The sequence below is a fragment of the Schistocerca americana genome, chromosome 6 (genome assembly GCF_021461395.2).
Source record: "Schistocerca americana isolate TAMUIC-IGC-003095 chromosome 6, iqSchAmer2.1, whole genome shotgun sequence".
NCBI classification, from domain to species: domain Eukaryota; kingdom Metazoa; phylum Arthropoda; class Insecta; order Orthoptera; family Acrididae; genus Schistocerca; species Schistocerca americana.
In genome coordinates, this window is record NC_060124.1 from 340,810,322 (window position 1) to 340,833,313 (window position 22,992).

The 22,992-nt window shown below is 45.0% G+C and overlaps 1 protein-coding gene across 1 annotated transcript in view; it reads right to left on the reverse strand.

Moving 5' to 3' along the window:
- The window catches only part of LOC124619443 (NACHT domain- and WD repeat-containing protein 1), a 578,477-nt gene that overhangs the window by 277,364 nt on the left and 278,121 nt on the right, over nt 1-22,992 (reverse strand). The window contains exon 3 of the mRNA XM_047145830.1: nt 22,706-22,875. Coding sequence (XP_047001786.1) covers nt 22,706-22,875 — 170 coding nt within the window. The remainder of the gene's footprint in view (nt 1-22,705; nt 22,876-22,992) is intronic.

The following is a 22,992-nucleotide window of genomic DNA, read 5'->3' on the forward strand; positions in this document are numbered from 1 at the left end:
CGGACTGAAGCGCCTAGAACCACTCGGCGACAACAGCCGGCGTTGATTGTTTTTGGAACATGTATTATCGAATGTTTAACAGTAAACCACACCTTCATGTACAATGCCTCTCTTGTAATGTCTACTATTCGAGCTGGTTGAGCATTTCCGTGACGCTTTTGTGATTAATATTTGAACCTGTATTGAACCGTTCTTGTTTTCTTTGGATATTCTCTATTTGATCTATGAATCTTGTCTGGTACGAATCCCAGGCAGACGAGCAGTACTCAAGTACTCGTCGAACGGGTGTGACAACAATTCCTCAGGATTCTTCCAATATATCTGCCTATGACTAGTTTTACGTGGTAGTTCTACTCTCAGAGGCTCCATTGCACCCTCTTGGGTATTTAATGGGAGTGTCTGCTACCACTGATTGTTCTATAATCGTTTAATCATACAATAATGGATCGTTCTGCTTATTTAATTGCAATATGCAACACTTGACTATATTAAGGGTGGACTGCCAATCACTGCACCAAACATCGATTTTCTGCTGGCCTTCCTGTGTTTCGCTACTATACTGCCAAAAGCCTGAATAACCACCTTGTTCAGTGAGAACCGCAGCGGGACGTGCAGGAAGGGAGTCAGTGACGTTCCGGAAGATACCGACAAGGATGTGGAGATACGCCAACTGAAGTGCTGCCGATAGTTGCGCTAGATTTTTCGATTGAGGATCCATATCGCGAACAGTCTGATAGAAGTGGTCGCACAGATTATCCGATTGGGTCTAAATCTGGGGAGTCTGGCGGGCAGGAGAGAAGCTGAACTAATTCTGGTGCTCTTCCACGCACGTAGGCTGCGAGTTGCTGGTAGATACTATGGTGTCAGGGAGAAACGAATTGCATGTGGGAGTGAAAATGGTCCACAACAATGGATGCATACTTGTGTTGATCCATTGTGTCTTCCAGAATGAGAAACTCACCCAAGGAATGTCACGAAAATATTCACCATAGCTCGCACACCTCAGGCCTTGACCTTTAGGTTTCAGGCGTTTCACGCTGTACTCGCTAACGACCATCTAATGGAGCATAAAACGTGATTTATTTGAAAAGGCGTGAGAATTACACCCTTTATCGTCGATGAACAGCAGTCAGCATGGATGCATGAACCAGGCGCCTACTGCCAAGGCTCCATTGTAGCAACGTTACTGAATTGTCGTCGAGGAGACACTGTTTGTAGCCACTTGGTTCTTCTTGGCGGTCAGTTGTTCAACACTTGCACATCTATTCGTCTGTTCCCATCTCCTCAGCTACGATTCACCCCTGACTCCTAGCCGGCCTCTGTGACCGAGCGGTTCTAGGCGCTTCAGTCCGGAACCGCGCTGCTGCTACGGTCGCAGGTTCGAATCCTGCCTCGGGCACGGATGTCTGTGACGTCCTTAGGTTAGTTAGGTTTAAGTAGTTGTAAAATGGTTCAAATGGCTCTGAGCACTATGGGACTTAACATCGGAGGTCATCAGTCCCCTAGAACTTAGAACTACTTAATCCTAAATAACCTAAGGACATCACACACACACACATCTATGCCCGAGGCAGGATTCGAACCTGCGACCGTAGCGGTCGCGCGGTTCTAGACTGTAGCATCTAGAAACGCTCGGCCACCCCGGCCGGCGATTAAAAGGGATATTTATATATATATTGCTCCTTCATACAAAAGGTGTGTAACAATTTACATTATTTGACATTTGAGAATTAATGATATTCATCGATATATTGCGTAGTTGTTAATCAGAAGGGAACTTCCGAAAGACTGGATACGAACCTGCATTTAATAATCCAATTGCTCCATTACTTCTTCGAAAGGTTAAACTTCATCAAAGCCAAATATCCGCTTGATGTGAGGTTTCCCGACGCTCCCAAAAATACGAGGCATTTTATTTGTACAGATTAGCAGACTGCCGCAAAGCACGAGCCTGCAGAGAAGAATCATCGCCCGATTTCGTTCTAACAAGTAAAATTTCTGAATCATTTTGAGTCACTGAGTTATGACTGTTTCCTATTATGAATGATTGATTGCTCGAATTGAGAGCTACATAAATACATAATTACATAGAGGAGTAAAAATTACACAGGTTGCAAAGAAATGTGATGAAGAACATCTGCATGTATGGATTTGAGTAATTACTTAAGCGTGCAGCTTTTATCTGCCGTGAAAAAAAATAGAAAAGAAGGGCGATAAGTTCTTCAGAACACTGCATTAACACAGAGCACACACTGAGCCTTATACTGAGTGTAAAACAATAACAGTTTACAACATACCACACTGGTGTAGGGGAAGTAGAGAAGAAACAATCTGCTAGAGGACACTTGTGTTCTATCAAGTCAGGAAACGGTCTCATATTGCTCAACAAAGATTACCTAAGCTACAGTGCATGCACGTCGTGAGGGATTTTCAGTATTATCTCCCTATATTCGTGAAAAAGATTAGTCCTGAAGAAAAAATGAACAGAAATTTTTTTGTAGAAAATTTAACGTAGTTTAATTTTGTACTGGGATGCTACACTCCTCCTTTTCAAAGTTGTCTAAGAAAAACGTACAAAAGCTACCTTCAAATGCTCCTCCACGCACTCTCTCATCCCTTACGTCGGCATTTCTAGTATGTTGTTGATGGCACTAGCTCCTACCAATGTACAAAATTGTGTGACCACCGGAATTCTTTCCCGTATTCCACATTTTTTGGTCTTTCTTGATTTTGCTGTTAAGCCGCTAGCTTAGCGGTGCACTTTCAGATTGTAAAATGGACGTTTGAGTAAATTTTACGTCACAGTCTTGTGAATTTTAGCAATAGTAGAGTAACAATTAAATCGTTTCCTTTTATCTGTCCTTGTTGCTACGAAACTGCTTTGCTTATAAAGGTTAAGTTTAGATTGAACTGTAAACTTAATTAGGTTCTGCATAACGTTCAAAAAGTCTTTTTTTCTTTCTTTACTTTCACGAGAAATATTAAATTAATATTAACGAAGGAGGCGTCTAAGTCTGTGGCACAGTAGCCCAGTCAATGAAGACCAAAAACTGCAAAATACGGAAAATATTTAGGTAGTCTCACACTTTCGTACAATGGCAGGTGCGAGCGCTGTGAAATACATACTAGAAATCCTGACTGATGGTTCAAATGGCTCTAAGCACTATTGGACTTAACATCTGAGGTCATCAGTCCCCTAGACTTCGAACTACTTAAACCTAACTAACCTCAGGACATCACACACATCTATGCCCGAGGCAGGATTCAAACGTGCGACCGTAGCGGTCACGTGGTTCCGGACTGAAGCGCCTAGAACCGCTCGGCCACAGTGGCCAGCGAAATCATGACTGGTAGGGAATTAGTAGTGGGGGTGTCTGAAGGTCACTTACGAAAGATTTTCTTGAAAAACTCGAAAAATGTGGCTTCTAGCGAAAACTAAATAAAATTTCAACTTTTTTATGTCTAGGACTAGCAATTTACGTCAAGAGAGCGCGAGATTACTGCAAATGTTGCGCAGCGCTCATGCACCTTAGCTTAGTTTCTTTTGGGTCCATCTGAGACAGTTTCCCCACTTGAAAGACCACAAGTCTCCTGTATCAAGTTGTTCGTCTCGACTTCCTCTACACTATAGTGGCACGTAGGTTACAGTTACCGTTTACACCCTCTCTATCCGCTCTCGATTTGAAAAGAAAATCTCAAATTTCAGAACCCCAATAATCGTTTATGATGTGCTGTTAAATGAGTCGATACTTCTAATCCATCGAAGTACCATTGGACTCGGAATATGTTGAAACTTCCTGTCAAATTAAAACTGTGTGCTGGACCGAAACTCGAGCTCGGGACCGTTCCCTTTCGCGGGCAAGTGCTCTACAAACTGAGATATCCAAGCACGACACACGACCCGTCCTCACAACTGTAATTCCACCAGTACCTCGTCTCCTACCTTCCAAACTTCACAGAAGTTCTCCTGCAAAACTTGCAGGACTTGCCCTACCGGAAGAAAGGCTATTGCAGAGACGCTGCAGAGCGAAAATTGCATTCTGGAAACATCCACCAGGCTGTGGCTAAGTCATGCCTCCGCAATATCCTTTCTTCCAGTAGTGCTAGTCCTGCAAGTTTGTAGAGCACTTGCTCCCTAAAGGCAAAGATCCCGAGCTCAAGTCTCGGTCTGATACGCAGTTTTAATATGCCAGAAAGTTTCAAATAGCGCACACTCCGCTGCAGAGTGAAAATTTCATTTTCGAGTATGTTGTTGACGATATTGTGGGTCGCATGAGCAGCAGTCTTTAGCCCTCACTCACATGGAGTAGATTGCAAAGCGACCCTCCACAGGGGCTAGCGTCAAATTCCGATCGCCGGCCGAAAGCATGGAGTGGATGAAAAGTTACTCTGGAGTTATTCTATTCTCTGCACTCTTGGCTCACTCACTGATTTAGCATGCAGTTCGCTTACTTGACTCTGTGCCTCTCCATCCAAGTTTGGCTTTACTGGGTATTTGTTTTTTTATCATAATAACATTATATATTTACATACTTAGTTTTCCATATATGATACCTCGTGTATATATTGTTTGTATTAATTATTTGTTTTTTAAACCCAATCAGATTAATGCTCTGAGGACACCACTTAACAGCAGACAGAACTTATTACATCACAGTTACTTAAAAATCTGTAATATTTTAAATATGAGATGTCTTGTTTTATCTACACGTGTCAGGCATTTGCCTGCTACACCCTCTTGGTTGACATGATTGATCTTTCCACCTTTTACTTGGTCTTTCTAAAGGTCTTACGCCTACTGGGTAATAATTCTTTATTAATTTGCATATTCTGTCATCTCCCATTCGTGTGATACAGTCCATTCGGTTGCTCCTTTATTCCTTAATCTTCTTATTTAAGCTTTTCACTCCCTGAACTCCTCTGCTGACAGCATTCATCCTTCTGTCAGATAGTGTGTACCATCTCCAGTACCAGTACCCTTGTAGTTCGGTCTGACATCGTTCTGTAGAACTTAGGTAGCGTTTCCTTTCTTACTTTAGTTCTGCAAGGTCAATACATTAATCTGTTAACTTTATTAAATGCTTATACTTTGTTTTGCACGTGCATTTCTTTCATGAATGATATTTGGTTCCTGGCCCATGAAACCCAAAACCCCCGTTATCTTTGAAGATACAAACAGATTATATCGCCTGGTGGTTGTGGATAAAATATTAATAGCTGTCTGGAGCGTTTTCTCAGCTCCAAGGAAGTCTTGACCTGGGATGTGAGGCGATTGTCGCACTAGACAAATACTTATCTGAGGCTTATTTGCCTAGAAACAGCGAGCCCTTAAGCTGGTGGGAAAACAGAAAAATTCTGTACCCAACACTATACAATTGGTTCTGAAGATAATATGTCCCAGCTACATCAGTGCCCTGTGAGTGTATCTTTTCAAAAGCAGAGCAATATTCTTCGAGGAAAGAAACTTGCTTACTTCGAGCAAAATAGCTCAAATTTTATTTATAAATCATAATATCGATTAATTTTTCTTGCTTGGGACCATATACTGTCGTACTGATTGTGAATGATGACTGTAGATACTTAATTACAATTACGCTGTGTTTCTTATATTGTATTTTATCTCCAATGAAAGTATGAAAACATAACAAGAAACAGTCTTACTTTCTGATAAAAAATATTTAGGATTTTGTTGTAATTTTTTAATTTTTACACTAGATGAAATGCAGAAAATTGAAATCTCAAAACTACTACGGAGATAACATTAACTTCTTACTTGTCCTCTTGATCTTTCAAAAGAGAACTAAATGAGTTAAAAATACAGGTATAATGACCTACGTTAAAAAGACAAGATTAGTTTCTTTTATTTATTTTTGTGACTTAATTGGTGAGTGGCGATTCAAGAAAAAGAGCTAGTTTATTCATGTGAGTGAGCAGTTCTGATCCGATCTCTGAAAAGAACTGCTAGTGCTGCCACGTGCCGCACGTTAACGTTGAACGTAGGTAGTAACGTCGTTAATGTGACGGGACTGTTTATTTTATAGTGTGTCGATTTCTCTGTATACAACAGCATCATCCTCGGAAAGCCTCAATGAGGAACTTCCACCATTACCTGTTACGTCATTTACTGTGAAAGGTAATGGCGCTATGCCACTCCCTTGGCGTACGCCTGAAGTTACTTTTAGACTGAGGATTTCCGTCCGTGAAGAATGACATGCTGTGTTCATGGGCGACCGCAGATATTTATCTAGGAATGGGCAACATTTCAAGGTTGCAACTGTTATATAACTGGTTCCAAGAGTTTAAGAACTAAATTTCACATAAAGTATTCTGCGTGTAAAGTATGTCAAACGACGAATAGTTTCAACTCAACAGTTTTTGAAGTTAGATTACTTTGATATTCAAAGTAACCTACACCGTTTTGTATTATCATTCTGAATTTATCCACATTTCGGATTTAGCAGTGTGAAGTTACATCGACCATATAATTAAATACAACACTTCCTGAGAGTTTGAAAATAAAGCTAGAAACGCTCAAAAATATTTTTGTTTATATAGCAACACTGTTAGTTTGATGCTGAAAATTAAGAATCTGAAACACAAAAAGTCTTAAAAACTTCAGAAAATCCTGCTGATTATTAAAAAACCAACCAGCAGAAATGTCACTCTTCAAAGCAGGGAAACAGAATATAAATCCTGGAAACATTTATTCAGCTTTGATACCATCTGTAACATTTCATTTGCTTACAAAACTTCACATTACATCATTTTAACAGGGTTTTTGAGCTATTTTGACGTATTCTGTTTTTCTGAAATGCAATGTTTTTGTTTAGTAAAGACAGTTTTCAAAGCTTTATTTTTTGGGGTGTTTTCGTGAAGCGTCACGTCGGCCAGTATTAGAAGAGTTGAACGTGGGAAATCTTCGAAAATAACATTATGTTGGCTGGTACATCCGATTCCTAACAGCCCAGGACTGAACTAAGGTGGCCCTGCTAATCCCAGATTGAGACTCTATTGTGCGACGCTCAATCCTATAACTGAATCTTGAGCTGTGCACCACTCCACGGAGCCCGAGAAAATCCCGATTCCTGGGACGGAGGATTTTCTTCCTTGAAACTTACCGAGCGAGGTGGCGCAGTAGTTAGGACATTGGACACGCATTCGGGAGGACGACGTTCAATCCCTCGTCTGGTCATCCTGATTTGGGTTTGCCGTGATTTTCTTAAACTGATTCAGGTAAATGCCGGGATGGTTCCTGTTAAAGGGGATCGCTGACTTCCTTCCCCATCCTTCCCTAATCGCATAGGACCGATGACTTCTCTGTTTGGTCCCCTCCCCTCAATCAATCAACGTTAAAACTTATAGTTATTTTCCTTTCTTCCAGCCCAAACAGATGGTTCTGGGTCCACAGAAGTAGTATAGATGAACACACCTGCGGAATTGCAAAACCGAGCTTTTAGATTCTAGAACGATCGATCTGTGATTGTAAAACAGAATGTGACGCAGAAAGTGGTGACTAGTTCGCTTTGATCACACATATGGTAAACGACTAATATGATCAAGTTGTCCAACAGCAGAAGGGAACGACCTTGTGGAAATAGGAGACTGATATTGGGTAGGATTACTACACCAATATTTAGTTTGTGCTGGGAATAAGAGCCGGAATACGAGCACTTGCGTGTTGGAATGGTCCGATTCTGTAGCTCGATAAAGACTATGAAAGGTGGTAGAGAGTGGATTGCGGGCTGTTTTGGCAATGTTCTGCAAATCTTCACACTCGCCTTGATTTCAGCACAGTGCCGAAAAGAAAAGGTATAATATTCCCCTTAAGAAGCCTAACAACCAAAGATATCCAACATAAATAGTGATTGCTGAAGCAATAATATGGTATGGTATGACACAGGCGATTCTCTGTTTGACCTCTTGATAAGTGTATGTACATTCATTTTATACATATGACATGAATATGCCTATATTCGGCTTTCGTCTTAGCATTTTATAACTCTTCCGTGAAGTTGCCCTTACGCAAGGTTACTTGCGCACAGATGCATGTTTCTTTGGTTTACTTATTTCTGAAGTTGTAGTTTCATTCATACATTTATCATTTTCTACAGCTACTTTTGTCGTTTAGTAGTTTATTTCAGGGCTGTGCAGAAAGTATATCGTCCAACTGGCAAATAAAAATCATGGAATACCGAATTAATGACGTTATTAATAAATAGTACATTTTTACAATGTATAGAGTGGAAATTCATTACAGTATACTTTAGGAATGTGACAATCTATGTAGCTGTTGGTTTTATCAAATGATTACTGTAAATTTACTTATAGAATCTTGTCCTTGATTCTTATTCTGTTTTTAATCTACACTCCTGGAAATTGAAATAAGAACACCGTGAATTCATTGTCCCAGGAAGGGGATACTTTATTGACACATTCCTGGGGTCAGATACATCACATGATCACACTGACAGAACCACAGGCACATAGACACAGGCAACAGAGCATGCACAATGTCGGCACTAGTACAGTGTATATCCACCTTTCGCAGCAATGCAGGCTGCTATTCTCCCATGGAGACGATCGTAGAGATGCTGGATGTAGTCCTGTGGAACGGCTTGCCATGCCACTTCCACCTGGCGCCTCAGTTGGACCAGCGTTCGTGCTGGACGTGCAGACCGCGTGAGACGACGCTTCATCCAGTCCCAAACATGCTCAATGGGGGACAGATCCGGAGATCTTGCTGGTCAGGGTAGTTGACTTACACCTTCTAGAGCACGTTGGGTGGCACGGGATACATGCGGACGTGCATTGTCCTGTTGGAACAGCAAGTTCCCTTGCCGGTCTAGGAATGGTAGAACGATGGGTTCGATGACGGTTTGGATGTACCGTGCACTATTCAGTGTCCCCTCGACGATCACCAGTGGTGTACGGCCAGTGTAAGAGATCGCTCCCCACACCATGATGCCGGGTGTTGGCCCTGTGTGCCTCGGTCGTATGCAGTCCTGATTGTGGCGCTCACCTGCACGGCGCCAAACACGCATACGACCATCATTGGCACCAAGGCAGAAGCGACTCTCATCGCTGAAGACGACAAGTCTCCATTCGTCCCTCCATTCACGCCTGTCGCGACACCACTGGAGGCGGGCTGCACGATGTTGGGGCGTGAGCGGAAGACGGCCTAACGGTGTGCGGGACCGTAGCCCAGCTTCATGGAGACGGTTCCGAATAGTCCTCGCCGATACCCCAGGAGCAACAGTGTCCCTAATTTGCTGGGAAGTGGCGGTGCGGTCCCCTACGGCACTGCGTAGGATCCTACGGTCTTGACGTGCATCCGTGCGTCGCTGCGGTCCGGTCCCTGGTCGACGTGCACGTGCACCTTCCGCCGACCACTGCCGACAACATCGATGTACTGTGGAGATCTCACGCCCCACGTGTTGAGCAATTCGGCGGTACGTCCTCCCGGCCTCCCGCATGCCCACTATACGCCCTCGCTCAAAGTCCGTCAACTGCACATACGGTTCACGTCCACGCTGTCGCGGCATGCTACCAGTGTTAAAGACTGCGATGGAGCTCCGTATGCCACGGCAAACTGGCTGACACTGACGGCGGTGGTGCACAAATGCTGCGCAGCTAGCGCCATTCGACGGCCAACACCGCGGTTCCTGGTGTGTCCGCTGTGACGTGCGTGTGATCATTGCTTGTACAGCCCTCTCGCAGTGTCCGGAGCAAGTATGGTGGGTCTGACACACCGGTGTCAATGTGTTCTTTTTTCCATTTCCAGGAGTGTATCTTTGTATTGCGTGGTTTGTAAGTTGATGATGCTATTATTACTGTTTATGCGTATAGGCCTGAAGCACCGAAACCGGTAGCCATGCAATAAATGACATCATAAGGACAGCTATGGGCGTTCCGTTTTCTTACGTAAGCGATCGGCCGAATCCCCTAGGCCTCCGTCACAGGACGGACATACAAAAACAATATTTCCTGTCGCACTTAACAGTGCTATAGTGCTAGATATACGCTGCAGAAACACAGTGTAAGAATCCTAAATCTCTAAAGAATAAAATGTCTGAGCTCCAGATTCCAGGAGTTGGGGAACTGCCCCTATTTCTTCCCCCCTCCCCCCCCCCCCCCACCCCCCTCCTCTCCGCCCACCAGTCCCGGACCCCGTCTTGCGGAAAGCTAAGGCTTTGTTATGTTTGCTAGGTACTCTTCAGTCATATAGCTGTTCTGATTTTTCGTATGCTCGTATTTTATTAATTTGTGGGCGGGGTATAGCTGTCCCGAACGCCATCCTGGAAGTCAACGAACAAGGCATCAACCAGGGAATCAGTATTTATTGCTCTCTATCTCTCTCAATCTCGTGGTCGAATGGAGCGAACTGGGTTTGACACGAATGTTGTTTTTGGAATCCATGTTGATTCTCCATTCGGTCTCCTGAAATTTCACAATAAAAGAGCATAGAACATGTTTCAAGATTCTACAACAGACCGACGTCAAATCTACAGTTTTGTATGGCTGTTCGGCGACCCTTCTAGAAACGGGAACTACTGGGCTTTTTTCCTAGCACTAGTACCGCCTCGCTCTTCCAGCGACCTACTGTTCGCTGCTGCTCGAAACGGAGCAGGTTCTTTCCCATACTCTTTGTACAGTTGTATCATGTCCGTTGACCTTTTCCCTGTTGAGTGATTTCAATTCATTTCCTATCCTGCGGTCACATACGCCAATATCTGTCATTTTAACGTTCGTGCGGTTTTAAAACACGAACCGCAGGTCGATCTTCCTGTGTGCAACAGTCATTCTCCGTTTCGATACCAGTATGATTGAAGAGTGTCTGTACAGATGGCTTCGGTCCATTTCCTGAGGTAGCTGAAGACCAAACCTTCTTATTTTGTCACGCATGCAGGCAAAATGTTACTTTCAATTTCGTTGAGCGCATCACACATGGCTAACTTTGAGTCCATTCAGGTTTTGTTTGTCTATAAGGTATTGGCTATGTTTACATTTGTAGTGCAACTATCTTTGATTTCGGATCCTCTTTCTAAAATGGTAGGTCTTTCCCATCATTCACAACTTTACGTAACACAGTAAAAAGTAAACAATGACACCAGATATGTATTTTGCACCGATGTTAGAAAATTCCGGTAGGATGGAAGTGGAAAACATCACAACATTCGTTTGTGGTGCAAAATCTCAGCAATGTTGTGAAGGAGATACTATGAAATTAGGTACTCTCTAGATGAGCGTAGCGTTTCGCGGTCAGGGCCCACTGCAATAAAATAATTCTGGGTATACGTGACCGCGTCGCGATGTCTTGACATGATAAAACAAACGACATTCGGCTATTGCTTCTGGCAGCATTAATCACGGTGACAGTCACTTTGATCAAAGTCGCTTGCAATAGAAAGCGAAACGTCGGTCATGTTACCGTATCTCGATGCGGTTAACATACAGAAAATGGTCTGTGTTCTGTGAAATCCCAGAAATGTGGGTATGTGGGCCCTTTTCGTAGACTTACCGAGCCGCCTTCGTAGTGGAGGTCGATCATGCACACCTGTGCGGCGCTGCTCGGTCATAAGTCGTTTCGAATCCTGATGGTGGATGAAATTTTCAGTGCCAGTATATGGCCGGCAAGGGGAGAATGGGAGAAGAGGTGATGGCTTAAAGTTTCTGATCGCCAGTCTTTATGCCAATATCCTAGATTAAATTCCAGAAGTCTGCGTAGTGTCTAGTGAAGTGAGGACATGTAACACTGTTGACGATTCGTCCATCGGAAGGGGGACGTTAAGCTCGGCCGCTGGTGCTATCGAGAAAAGTGGACAATGTCCTGACACCGAGTTCGACCCTTTCTTTCTCTCATCATCGTGCAACACAAACATAACAATACACTCTACACGCATCCAATACACTCACCTACACTCTACAAATATGAATACGATACAATTCTCAACATTCTCAAAGAAAGGGGTAATTGTGCGCAGAGCAAGAACAACCTTTTCGGAATTGCGGCTGAATCCAACACGTGGGAAACCCCAGCCAATAATGTCACACGACATTTACATTTATTTAGTTGCCACTGGCTGTAACGTCGTACCCCGAAGAGACGTAGTTTAGCGGGAGAGGGGGGGCGGGGGCAGGTTTCATAATTTTTTGCTGTTTCCATCTCAACTTTGCTTAGCGTGGCACTGGTGCCTAGGATTTTAATAATAATAAAATACGATGGTTGGAACTTAAATAGTGGCAACTATTTCTTCACAACCGATACAAAAGAGTTACATGTTTGCACATGTTACTGTCCTTCAAAGTAGTCACTAGCGTTGTGTAGAACCCGTTGCCAGTGATGTGGAAGACGTTGTATACCGTTTTTGGAGCATCACCTGCAACCATCTTTGCAAAAGGAACGGCGACACTTTCTGTGCAACCCACCCATCATTTTACATGACAGTGCGCGGGTGCATACAGAGCAAGCTGTGGCTCCTCTATTCGGTCGATGGGACTGGGAAGTACTGTACCATCCACCATACTCCCCGGACGTAAGTCCTTGTCACTTTGATTTGATTCCGAAGATGAAGGAACCACTTCGTGACATTCGCTCCATTCGCACCATCAACAGAACGGGCTCTGCTAACGGTATACTACGCCTTCCCCATCGCTGGCAACGGGTTCTACACAACGCTGGTGACTACTTCGAAACCGGGCGAGGTGGCGCAGTGGTAGCACACTGGACTCGCATTCGGGAGGACGACGGTTCAATCCCGCGTCCGGCCATCCTGATTTAGGTTTTCCGTGATTTCCCTAAATCGGTCCAGGCAAATGCTGGGATGGTTCCTTTGAAAGGGCACGGCCGACTTCCGTCCCCATCCTTCCCTTATCCGATGAGACCGATGACCTCGCTGTTTGGTCTCTTCCACCAAACAACCCAACCCCCAACTACTTCGAAGGACACTAACAGGTGCAAATACACTCCTGGAAATGGAAAAAAGAACACATTGACACCGGTGTGTCAGACCCACCATACTTGCTCCGGACACTGCGAGAGGGCTGTACAAGCAATGATCACACGCACGGCACAGCGGACACACCAGGAACCGCGGTGTTGGCCGTCGAATGGCACTAGCTGCGCAGCATTGGTGCACCGCCGCCGTCAGTGTCAGCCAGTTTGCCGTGGCATACGGAGCTCCATCGCAGTCTTTAACACTGGTAGCATGCCGCGACAGCGTGGACGTGAACCGTATGTGCAGTTGATGGGCTTTGAGCGAGGGCGTATAGTGGGCATGCGGGAGGCCGGGTGGACGTACCGCCGAATTGCTCAACACGTGGGGCGTGAGGTATCCACAGCACATCGATGTTGTCGCCAGTGGTCGGCGGAAGGTGCACGTGCCCGTCGACCTGGGACCGGACCGCAGCGACGCACGGATGCACGCCAAGACCGTAGGATCCTACGCAGTGCCGTAGGGGACCGCACCGCCACTTCCCAGCAAATTAGGGACACTGTTGCTCCTGGGGTATCGGCGAGGACCATTCGCAACAGTCTCCATGAAGCTGGGCTACGGTCCCGCACACCGTTAGGCCGTCTTCCGCTCACGCCCCAACATCGTGCAGCCCGCCTCCAGTGGTGTCGCGACAGGCGTGAATGGAGGGACGAATGGAGACGTGTCGTCTTCAGCGATGAGAGTCGCTTCTGCCTTGGTGCCAATGATGGTCATATGTGTGTTTGGCGCCGTGCAGGTGAGCGCCACAATCAGGACTGCATACGACCGAGGCACACAGGGCCAACACCCGGCATCATGGTGTGGGGAGCGATCTCCTATACTGGCCGTACACCACTGGTGATCGTCGAGGGGACACTGAATAGTGCACGGTACATCCAAACCGTCATCGAACCCATCGTTCTACCATTCCTAGACCGGCAAGGGAACTTGCTGTTCCAACAGGACAATGCACGTCCGCATGTATCCCGTGCCACCCAACGTGCTCTAGAAGGTGTAAGTCAACTACCCTGGCCAGCAAGATCTCCGGATCTGTCCCCCATTGAGCATGTTTGGGACTGGATGAAGCGTCGTCTCACGCGGTCTGCACGTCCAGCACGAACGCTGGTCCAACTGAGGCGCCAGGTGGAAATGGCATGGCAAGCCGTTCCACAGGACTACATCCAGCATCTCTACGATCGTCTCCATGGGAGAATAGCAGCCTGCATTGCTGCGAAAGGTGGATATACACTGTACTAGTGCCGACATTGTGCATGCTCTGTTGCCTGTGTCTGTGTGCCTGTGGTTCTGTCAGTGTGATCATGTGATGTATCTGACGCCAGGAATGTGTCAATAAAGTTTCCCCTTCCTGGGACAATGAATTCACGGTGTTCTTATTTCAATTTCCAGGAGTGTATGTAACACTTTTGTTTCGGTTGTGAATAAATAGTTGCCACTATTTAAGTTCTAACCTGCGTACATAATATATTACAATCATAATAAATTATTTATATCAGTGCCTAATACAGTGATTTAGCTTGTTGGGAGGTAGTGACCTTCCTCTTGAAACCCGGCCTGTTACATTTATGGCTTCGCTTGTGAAATGCTTAAGTTTTCTTGGTGTTGACACTTGTCTCTTTGTACTACTTGGTCAAGGAACTTCCGTGGATCTGGATACGTTGAGGAGCTTCGAAAGAATTGGTGCTTTTCATGTGGTTTCTGACGCTCCTCGGTATTAATGTTTCTTATGCTTTTTACGACGTTCTTAAGACAATGTGGCTTGGTAACTGCGTGCGCAAGTGCTACACTACATATTCTCTGGCTTGGAATCAGTTTATAATTTCTCCTGGGTTCATGCTGTACGCCTTCTTCTATCTTGTTCTAATGCTTCCATATCTACGCAATCACTACACCGTCCTCTATAATCTGTTGTTTAGTCCAGCCTCTGCCCGCTGCTACCGTTTTTCCCCTCCATCGCCCTTTCAAGAGAAAAGTTGTCTGTTAATTAATGGAACAGTAGAAGTCCCACTACATGTCCCTTCTTGTGGTGTCTTTGATAGACCTTCTTTCCCACGTGTTATTCTTGGTATTTAAACGTCCACGTAATCTGGAACAATCTAAGACAGTGTAACATTTCAAATACTTCGTTTCATTTGTCAAGTTTTTACGATGGTCAATGTTACACTCCCACAAAAAGCCTTAGGTCCGCTCTGACTGGTCGACTGATGACTACAAGACAGTACGAGGAGCGATCTAAGAGGGGCGTTCAATAAGTAATGGAACACATTTCCTTCGGCTAATTTCTTTTGAAAAAATTCTGAATTTGTTGTGGAACATCGCGGAATATTCCCACTTCAGCTCTTATAGTTTCATGAAATTCGGATAGGTGGCGTCGCTATGTCTAGCGTTCAAGATGGTGTCCGTAATGATGTGTATTCCAAACAGAGAACTTTCATGGGTTCCTTGTGGCGGAAAACCAGAGCATCGGAGGTATTCAAGGGCGCCTGTAGAATGTCTACGGAGACCTGGCAGTGAACAAAAGCACGGTGAGTCGTTGGGCATGGCGTCTGTCATCATCGCAACAAGGTCGCGCAGACCTGTCCGACCTACCATGCGCCGGCCGCCACACACGGCTGTCACTCCTGCAATGTTGGAACGTGTGGACACGAACATTCGAGGTGATCGACGAATCACATTCATTCGCCTCGCTACTCAACTGGATGTCTCTGTTGGTAGTGCTGACACACTCGACCACCAGTTGGGGTGCTCAAAGGTGTGTGGCCGCTGGGTTTCTCACCGCCTAACAAAACACTACAAAGAGCGACGAAGGATCACCTGTGTGGAATTGCTTGCGGTTTACGAGGCCGCTCGAGATAACTTTTTGTGGAACATTGCCACGGGCGATGACGCATTTCATCACTTCGAACTGGAAACGAAACGGCAATCCACGGAGAGCCTCTCCTCCGAAGAAAAAGTTCAAAGACGGTAACGTCATGGACACAGTCTTCTGGGACTCTGAAGAAGTTATCCTGCTTAATTTCCTCTCTCATGGTGTAAAGATCAACTCGGAAGTGTACTGCCCTACCCTCAGGAAATAGAAGAAAAGTCTTTAGTGTGCTCGTCGCCAAAGAAATGCAAATTAATGCAAGGTCTCATACAAGTCCGTCCATCAGAGAAGAGCTCACAAAATTTCAATGGACTCTTCTTTCTCATCCATCTTAATGCCCTCCATCTCGCATCTTCCTGTTTGGTCCGTGAAGGACACACTACACGGGAAGCAGTACGTGGATGATGGGAGATTGTCCGCCCCGATAGCTTAATGGTCAGCGTGACGGACTGCCGTCCTAGGTGGCCTGGGTTCGATTCCCGGCTGGGTCGGGGATTTTCTCCGCTCAGGGACTAGGTATTGTGTTGTCTTAATCATCATTCCATCCCCATCCGGTCTGCAGGTCGCCCAATGTGGCGTCGAATGTAATAAGGCCTGCACCAAGGCGGCCGGACCTGCCCCGTAAGTGGCCTCCCGGCCAATGACGCCAAATACTCATCTCCATTTGCAGGGGGAGATTATTGATGCAGCAAGACGTTAGCTCAGACGTCGACCACAAGTTGTTCCATGCGGGCGTAGAGGCCCTCCCAAGAAGATGGCGTAAGACTGTCGCACTGAACAGAGACAATGCTGAAAAATAGGGTTTTATAGTCGAAATGGTGGAATGATATGGTGTACTGGAATTCTGAACAGAACCAATCTGCTTTTAAAAAAATGTTTCATGTTACTGTATGCCCCTCGTATGATCGTGGTGCATGTTATAAGCATGTCGCCACCCCTGCACTTTTTGTTCCCAGTACATGAATCATGATGATGCCGCTGCTTCTTTATTCAAGCAACTAACTATGTGGAGTGGACGACGTTTCAGACTTTCCTGCCAGAGAAAAATGCGAGGAAATACTGGGAATCGAAGCCAAGTCTTTCCGCGCCGAACGCAGCGACGCTAACCATTCGCCTACGGACTTAATGTTACATAATTAACTATTTGTTTGTTTGACAGTGCATACTGCAGTCCTGGTATACAATGCAACACCACGCCAAAGTAAGTAATACGCTGCTGGAGGAAGCAAAACAACATGGCTTAGTCTACGGATGAAGTGAAGTGTCGTGCGGTAATCCGTTTTCTACATTTAAACGGGAACAACACTGCAACCGTTCATGCTGAGTTGGTGAAAGCGTACGGCGACAGTGAGCCATCATATGAGACAGTGGTTAGGTTGCGCAGACAATTGCATTGTGGCCAGACAAGTCTAAATGACAAAAAAATGTAAAAAAGCGGGGACTGCAAGAAGTGGAGGCCTTGGTGTTGGAAGGCCTGCGTGTCACAGTCGAGGCGACACTGGAAAAAGTGAGAATCAACCATGGATCGATTTAAAAAATATTGCAATATTTTGAACTGAGATAGGTTACGAGACAGTTTACACTCATTCAGACAGCTAGCCAAACCGATTCAGCAACGGGTATGTTGTCAGATAACTTTCTTAGCCGCCTAATCACCATAAAAGAGTGCTTGGTGCATCACTGTGAGCCTGAAGAACTCTTAAAAAGAAATGGTCGTCGGAAGCAAATTTTCTGCATATATAGAAAAGTAGAAACAACGTTAGAGCAAATTAAAAGCAAAAGTGTGAGCGTCAAGATTGCAGGAAGAAGTCAACTGTTAAGCGTAGAGGAGAGAGCGGATGCGTAGACAGAGGACATCGGAGGATCTGTAGGAGGGGGAGGAACTGTATGCTGACGTGTTAGAAGAAGAAATGGAAGTCGATTTGGAAGATATAGGAGATCTAGAATTGCAGTTACAGTCTGATAGAGATTTTAAAAGACTCGAATAAGGCAGAAAGCATGGATAATATTACAACAGAATTTCTAAAATCGTGGAGGGAAGTGACATCCTAATGAATTTTATGAGATGAATGTGGATAAAGGGCGCAGTATTGTTAAATGCTGCAACTACAAGGACAGACGTAAATAGCACCCTAGAAACACACACACAGCCGGCCTGTGTGGCCGAGCGGTTCTAGGCGCTTCAGTCTGGAACCGCGCGACCGCTACGGTCGCAGGTTCGAATCCTGCCTCTGGCATGGATGTGTGTGATGTCCTTAGGTTAGTTAGGTTTAAGTAGTTCTAAGTTCTAGGGGACTGATGACCTCAGATGTTAGGTCCCATAGCGCTCAGAGCCAAACACACACACACACACACACACACACACACACACACTCATACAAACACACACTCATACAAACACACACACACACACACACACACACACACACACACTCATACAGACACACACACACACAAATACATACACACACACACACACACACACACACACACACACATAAATACATACAAGCAAATTTGAAAGTCACGTACGTTGTCCCAATGAAAACCAACAGGCATAGCAAAATAACAGAGAAAAGAATTAAAAGGATACTTTAGAAGCTGTGACTGGCTGATCAGTGGAATAGAAAGGATGTGCAACCCACTCTGCAACACATTTCACGAAACTTTTAAAACCTCTGCCACACTTGTTTCGTCATCAACTAAAATGGCAGATGCTCACCGAAATTCGCTCCACCCTTTCATGCGCTCAGCACTAGTGACGAATGTAGAAATAGGTTCAGGAGTGGGATTCATATTTAGGGTGAAAGGATATTAATGATAAGATTCACTGATAACGTTTCTATCTTCAGTGAAAGCCAGGAAGAAAAACGGGGCACGCTGAACAGACTGACCAGAGCACAATACTGATTTTAGAGTAAGCCGAAGCAACGACGGGTAGGAAAAATAAGATTAACGATGAAACTAACATCAAAACTGGGGCCACGAATTTAATGAATTCTGCAACCTTGAAAGGAAAATAATACAAGAAAGACGTAGTAAGCAACACATAGAAAGCAGATTAGCACAGGTAAAGAAGGCGTTCGTGGCCAAGAGAAGTGTTGTAGGACTAAAGCTTCAAATATAGGCCTTAAACGGAGGAAGAAAATTCTGAGAATGTCCGTTTGGGGCACAACATTGTGTGTAGTGAATGTGGGACAGTGAGACAACCGGAGAAGAAACTCGAAGCGTGAGAGATGTGGTGCTATGTACGGACGTTGAAAACTAGGTGGACTGATAAAACAATTAATGAAGAAATTCTCCGCAGAATCGGCGAAGGAATGAATGTATGGAAAACACTAAGAAGAAAGGGTCTCTGTTGAAACATCAGGGAATAACTTGGATGGTGCTACAAGAGAGACCGAGGACGTACTGTGCAAATGCTAGAGGTCGGTAGAGGCGACGAAGTATTTTTCAGCCGCATCAAATCAGAAAAAAACCAACCTCATACACAGCAGTGGAAACCTGCGGATTCACTGCCGCCGAAACAGTCGGCCCATCCATCATGCGGCAAGGTGTTTTTTGGAACTGTCATTGTGTAAAAGTTAAAATGTAAAGCAGTCATCAGTCCGAAGACTGTTTTGAACAGCACAGTGCTTTACAAGGCGGTATGCCATTGCCTTCCTCCAATCTTTGAACTGACTCACTCAGCCAGTTATAAAGGGACCTGCGGCTGAATGTGGATTCCGAACCTCGATTTAACTGGCTATTTTTCACATCATTAACATTTCAAGAGGTGTATGTAGTGATAAGTGACACATAAAACATCTAGGATTGACTGGGGATCGAACCCGAGACGTTTGGATTTGTAGTCTGGCATTTTACCACTTTTTTTTCCTTGAGTGAACATCATTTATCAGTTTAATCGCGACTTCACTCTGGAGAAGTGAAACATGCTGTCAAAATATCGCAGAATAGGTGATAAAGTGTAAGAAGGCATCTTAGACCTCTTATACAAAATAATTTTGTTTGAGAAACTACTTCAGCACATTGTCAAAATCTTGCAGAATGACTGTTGAACTATACGAAAACATTTAAGAGCTATCGTACAAATTTGGTTTATGAAACGACTTTAGCATATTAACACTGCGAGTCATACAGGGTGGACGGAAATTCCCGTTACATACTTCTAGGACTTGTAGAGGGGAGTGCGTACATTGTATTTTGAATAGGAACCCATGTCCGGAAACGTCATCCAACTGAGCGTCAAAGTTATAGGCCCCGGCGTCTGTAAATGTACGTATACACGGGGTGATTCCGTGATGATGTTACAGACTTTCTAGGATGATGGAGAACGATAAATGTATTAATTTGAAGTAAGGATCCCTGTACCGGATACTAACGAGTCCGCGGGATTAGGCGAGCGGTCTGGGGCGCTGCGGTCATGGACTGTGCGGCTGGTCCTCGGGCAAGGGTGTGTGTGTTTGTCCTTAGGATAATTTAGGTTAAGTAGTGTGTAAGCTTAGGGACTGATGACCTTAGAAGTAAAGTTCCGTAAGATTTCACACACATTTGAACATTTGAACTAACGAGGCGAAAGTTATAAACGAAAACCGTTCTGATACCTCTGACAGTTGAATACATGTACCGGTTCTTGTGTTGCGAAGAGTGTAGGACTGGTAACTTTCAGTGGTGGTAGTTTGGACAAAAACGAGAAAAAATGTCCAATAAACGTGAGGTCTAAATCGCATACCTGAGGAGCTATGACCATTCGTTGATCTTCGTTAATGTGAAACGCATCTCCTCTACTGAGCAAGTGTTCATAGCTGTTAAGGTACACAGTTTAGAGTCCACGTTTATTGGACGTTTTTCCAGTTTTTGTCCACACTACCACCACTGAAAGTTACCAACCCTACACTCTTAAAACACAAGAACCGGTACATGTCAGAGGTATCAGGATAGTTTTCGTTTATAACTTTCGACTCGTTTGTTTCCGGTAGAGGGATCCTTACTTGAAATTAATACATCTGTCCTTCTCCATCATCCTAGAAAGTATGTAACATCATCACGGAATCACCCCGTGTATACGTACATTTACAGACGCCCGCGCCTATAACTCTGACGCTCTGTAGTCTCGTTGGATGACGTTTCCGGACATGGGTTCCTATTCAAAATACGATGTACTCACTCCCCTCTACAATCCTAGAAGTCTGTAACGGGAATTTCCGAACAACCTGTATATTAATCTTTGGGCCACATATTGGAAAGTTGTTACTTCCATGCTTTAGTTTTTGATATCTCAATACCGCTGTTTCCGATGGTGAAACACATGTTATAGGGCAACGTTTCTGGATCACTTATGAAAGATTAACCAGTACAAACGGAAGAAAACTTACAGAGACGTCCGAAACCTGTATGACTACACCGCTAATTACAAAAAGGAAGAGTGGGGGCACTTGGATAAGTGCGGTAGAAGTAAGGTCCAAAAATACCGTGTAACTCATGACCAATTACAGTACAATTACGTTTGCTTACTGCGGTGTGCGTACTGTAAGACCCTCAGTACACACACCATCAGATTATTTGACTTGTCGCTCTAACGAAGTAGGCAAGTGTCAGCAATATGTCTCGTGGTCTTATCGTGGCGTGTTTATCTTCTGCCATTAGGTCAGACGATAGAAATGCCACTTGCACACTTAGAGTAGCAGATTGACGGTGACCAACTTTAAACAGAAATTGATTAATTTTCACACACATTTATTAAAATAACATGCATAAAAATTATTTAACTTGGTTCGGGATACTATTTACAACTGACAATCTGAAGTTCCTTTGGTACTGGTACGTTAATCTTATTCTCACATATATCTCTGATACTTGACAAAAGTGTCTATCCATTTATCTTCATGGCTATGTACAGGAATATGGTAATCTTATTAGGCGCAGACTGAAACTTGACTATAGACTGGTACAGATAAAGGTAGAGTGGTACAGACTGGTGCAGACAAATGCAGACTGACTAATCGGAGGTCTGTAGACTCGTTATAATACCTCGCGTGTTCATGTATCACTACGCGAGTGTGATCCGCGAGGAGATAAGGTTCTACGTTAGCAGCAATCTCATTGGCTGTGTTACATATTAATACGCGGATCGGCGAAAGCAGAATTTGGTCTGTCTCTATGGCAGCGCCATCTCGTAGTGCGGAGACGGACGAGCGCTGCGCCTGCGCTGTTGTGCTTAGCGGGGCGCGCTCTAGTGGGATAGTTGTGTATGCACTGACTACTCGGGACTATGTACACAACACTAACAGTCACCCAAACCTCTGAGTGGTAACCCATATCGTCTACCTGGATACCATTCCTGATACAGGCGTAGTGCGGGTTGCATGAAACGACATTGGTAGCGGCAGCTAAATCAGCCTGTGTACGGAGAGTGGCCTGACTCCTGACGAAACAAGCTGAGCTTCTGTGCTGACCACCAATGAATCACTGAACCAGATAATGTGGTACATACTAACAGATTATGCCTATAAGGGGCAAACTGTCACAGGAGCATATTAGCGAAGCCTTGTGATGAAATCAGGGTAAGCTTTTAAGACGAAACCTCGTGGGAAGCTTTTGAAAGGGGGCTCAGGGCACAGTAACATTATGATGCTTATTTGGACTATCAAATTTTTGCAACCTCCCCATTCCCTACTCTCCGTTATTGTGTTACCATACCCAGTGAGCCCTTCCTCTTCCCTCAGATAAAAAAAAAAGCCGTTGCATGAAAAACATGTTTACAATGACGACGGCGAGATTTTCGAGGTGGAACGTTTCGTGGACAGCCCAAGTGCGAACTCTTACAAAGGGACTTTGCGGTGCGCCTTACCTAGCTTGACCGTGTCGATGTTGGCGGGCTCGAGGATGACGCCGGAGTGCGTGGCGGCGGACCCCGGGGGCTGCGCCGAGGCGGCGGCGGAGGTGGGCGCAGAACCCGCGTAAGGGTCGAGCCCTGCGCCGCTGTGGTTGCGCTTCGCCGCCGCCTGGTAACTCGGCGAGCTGCAACACGGCGCGCGCCAACAGCGCGTTACACACGGCAGCGTGGCGGCTGCGGCGCTCGCTGCTTCCCTACATTCTACAGCAAACGTGTCAGACTCACACACCAGCTACGGCCAA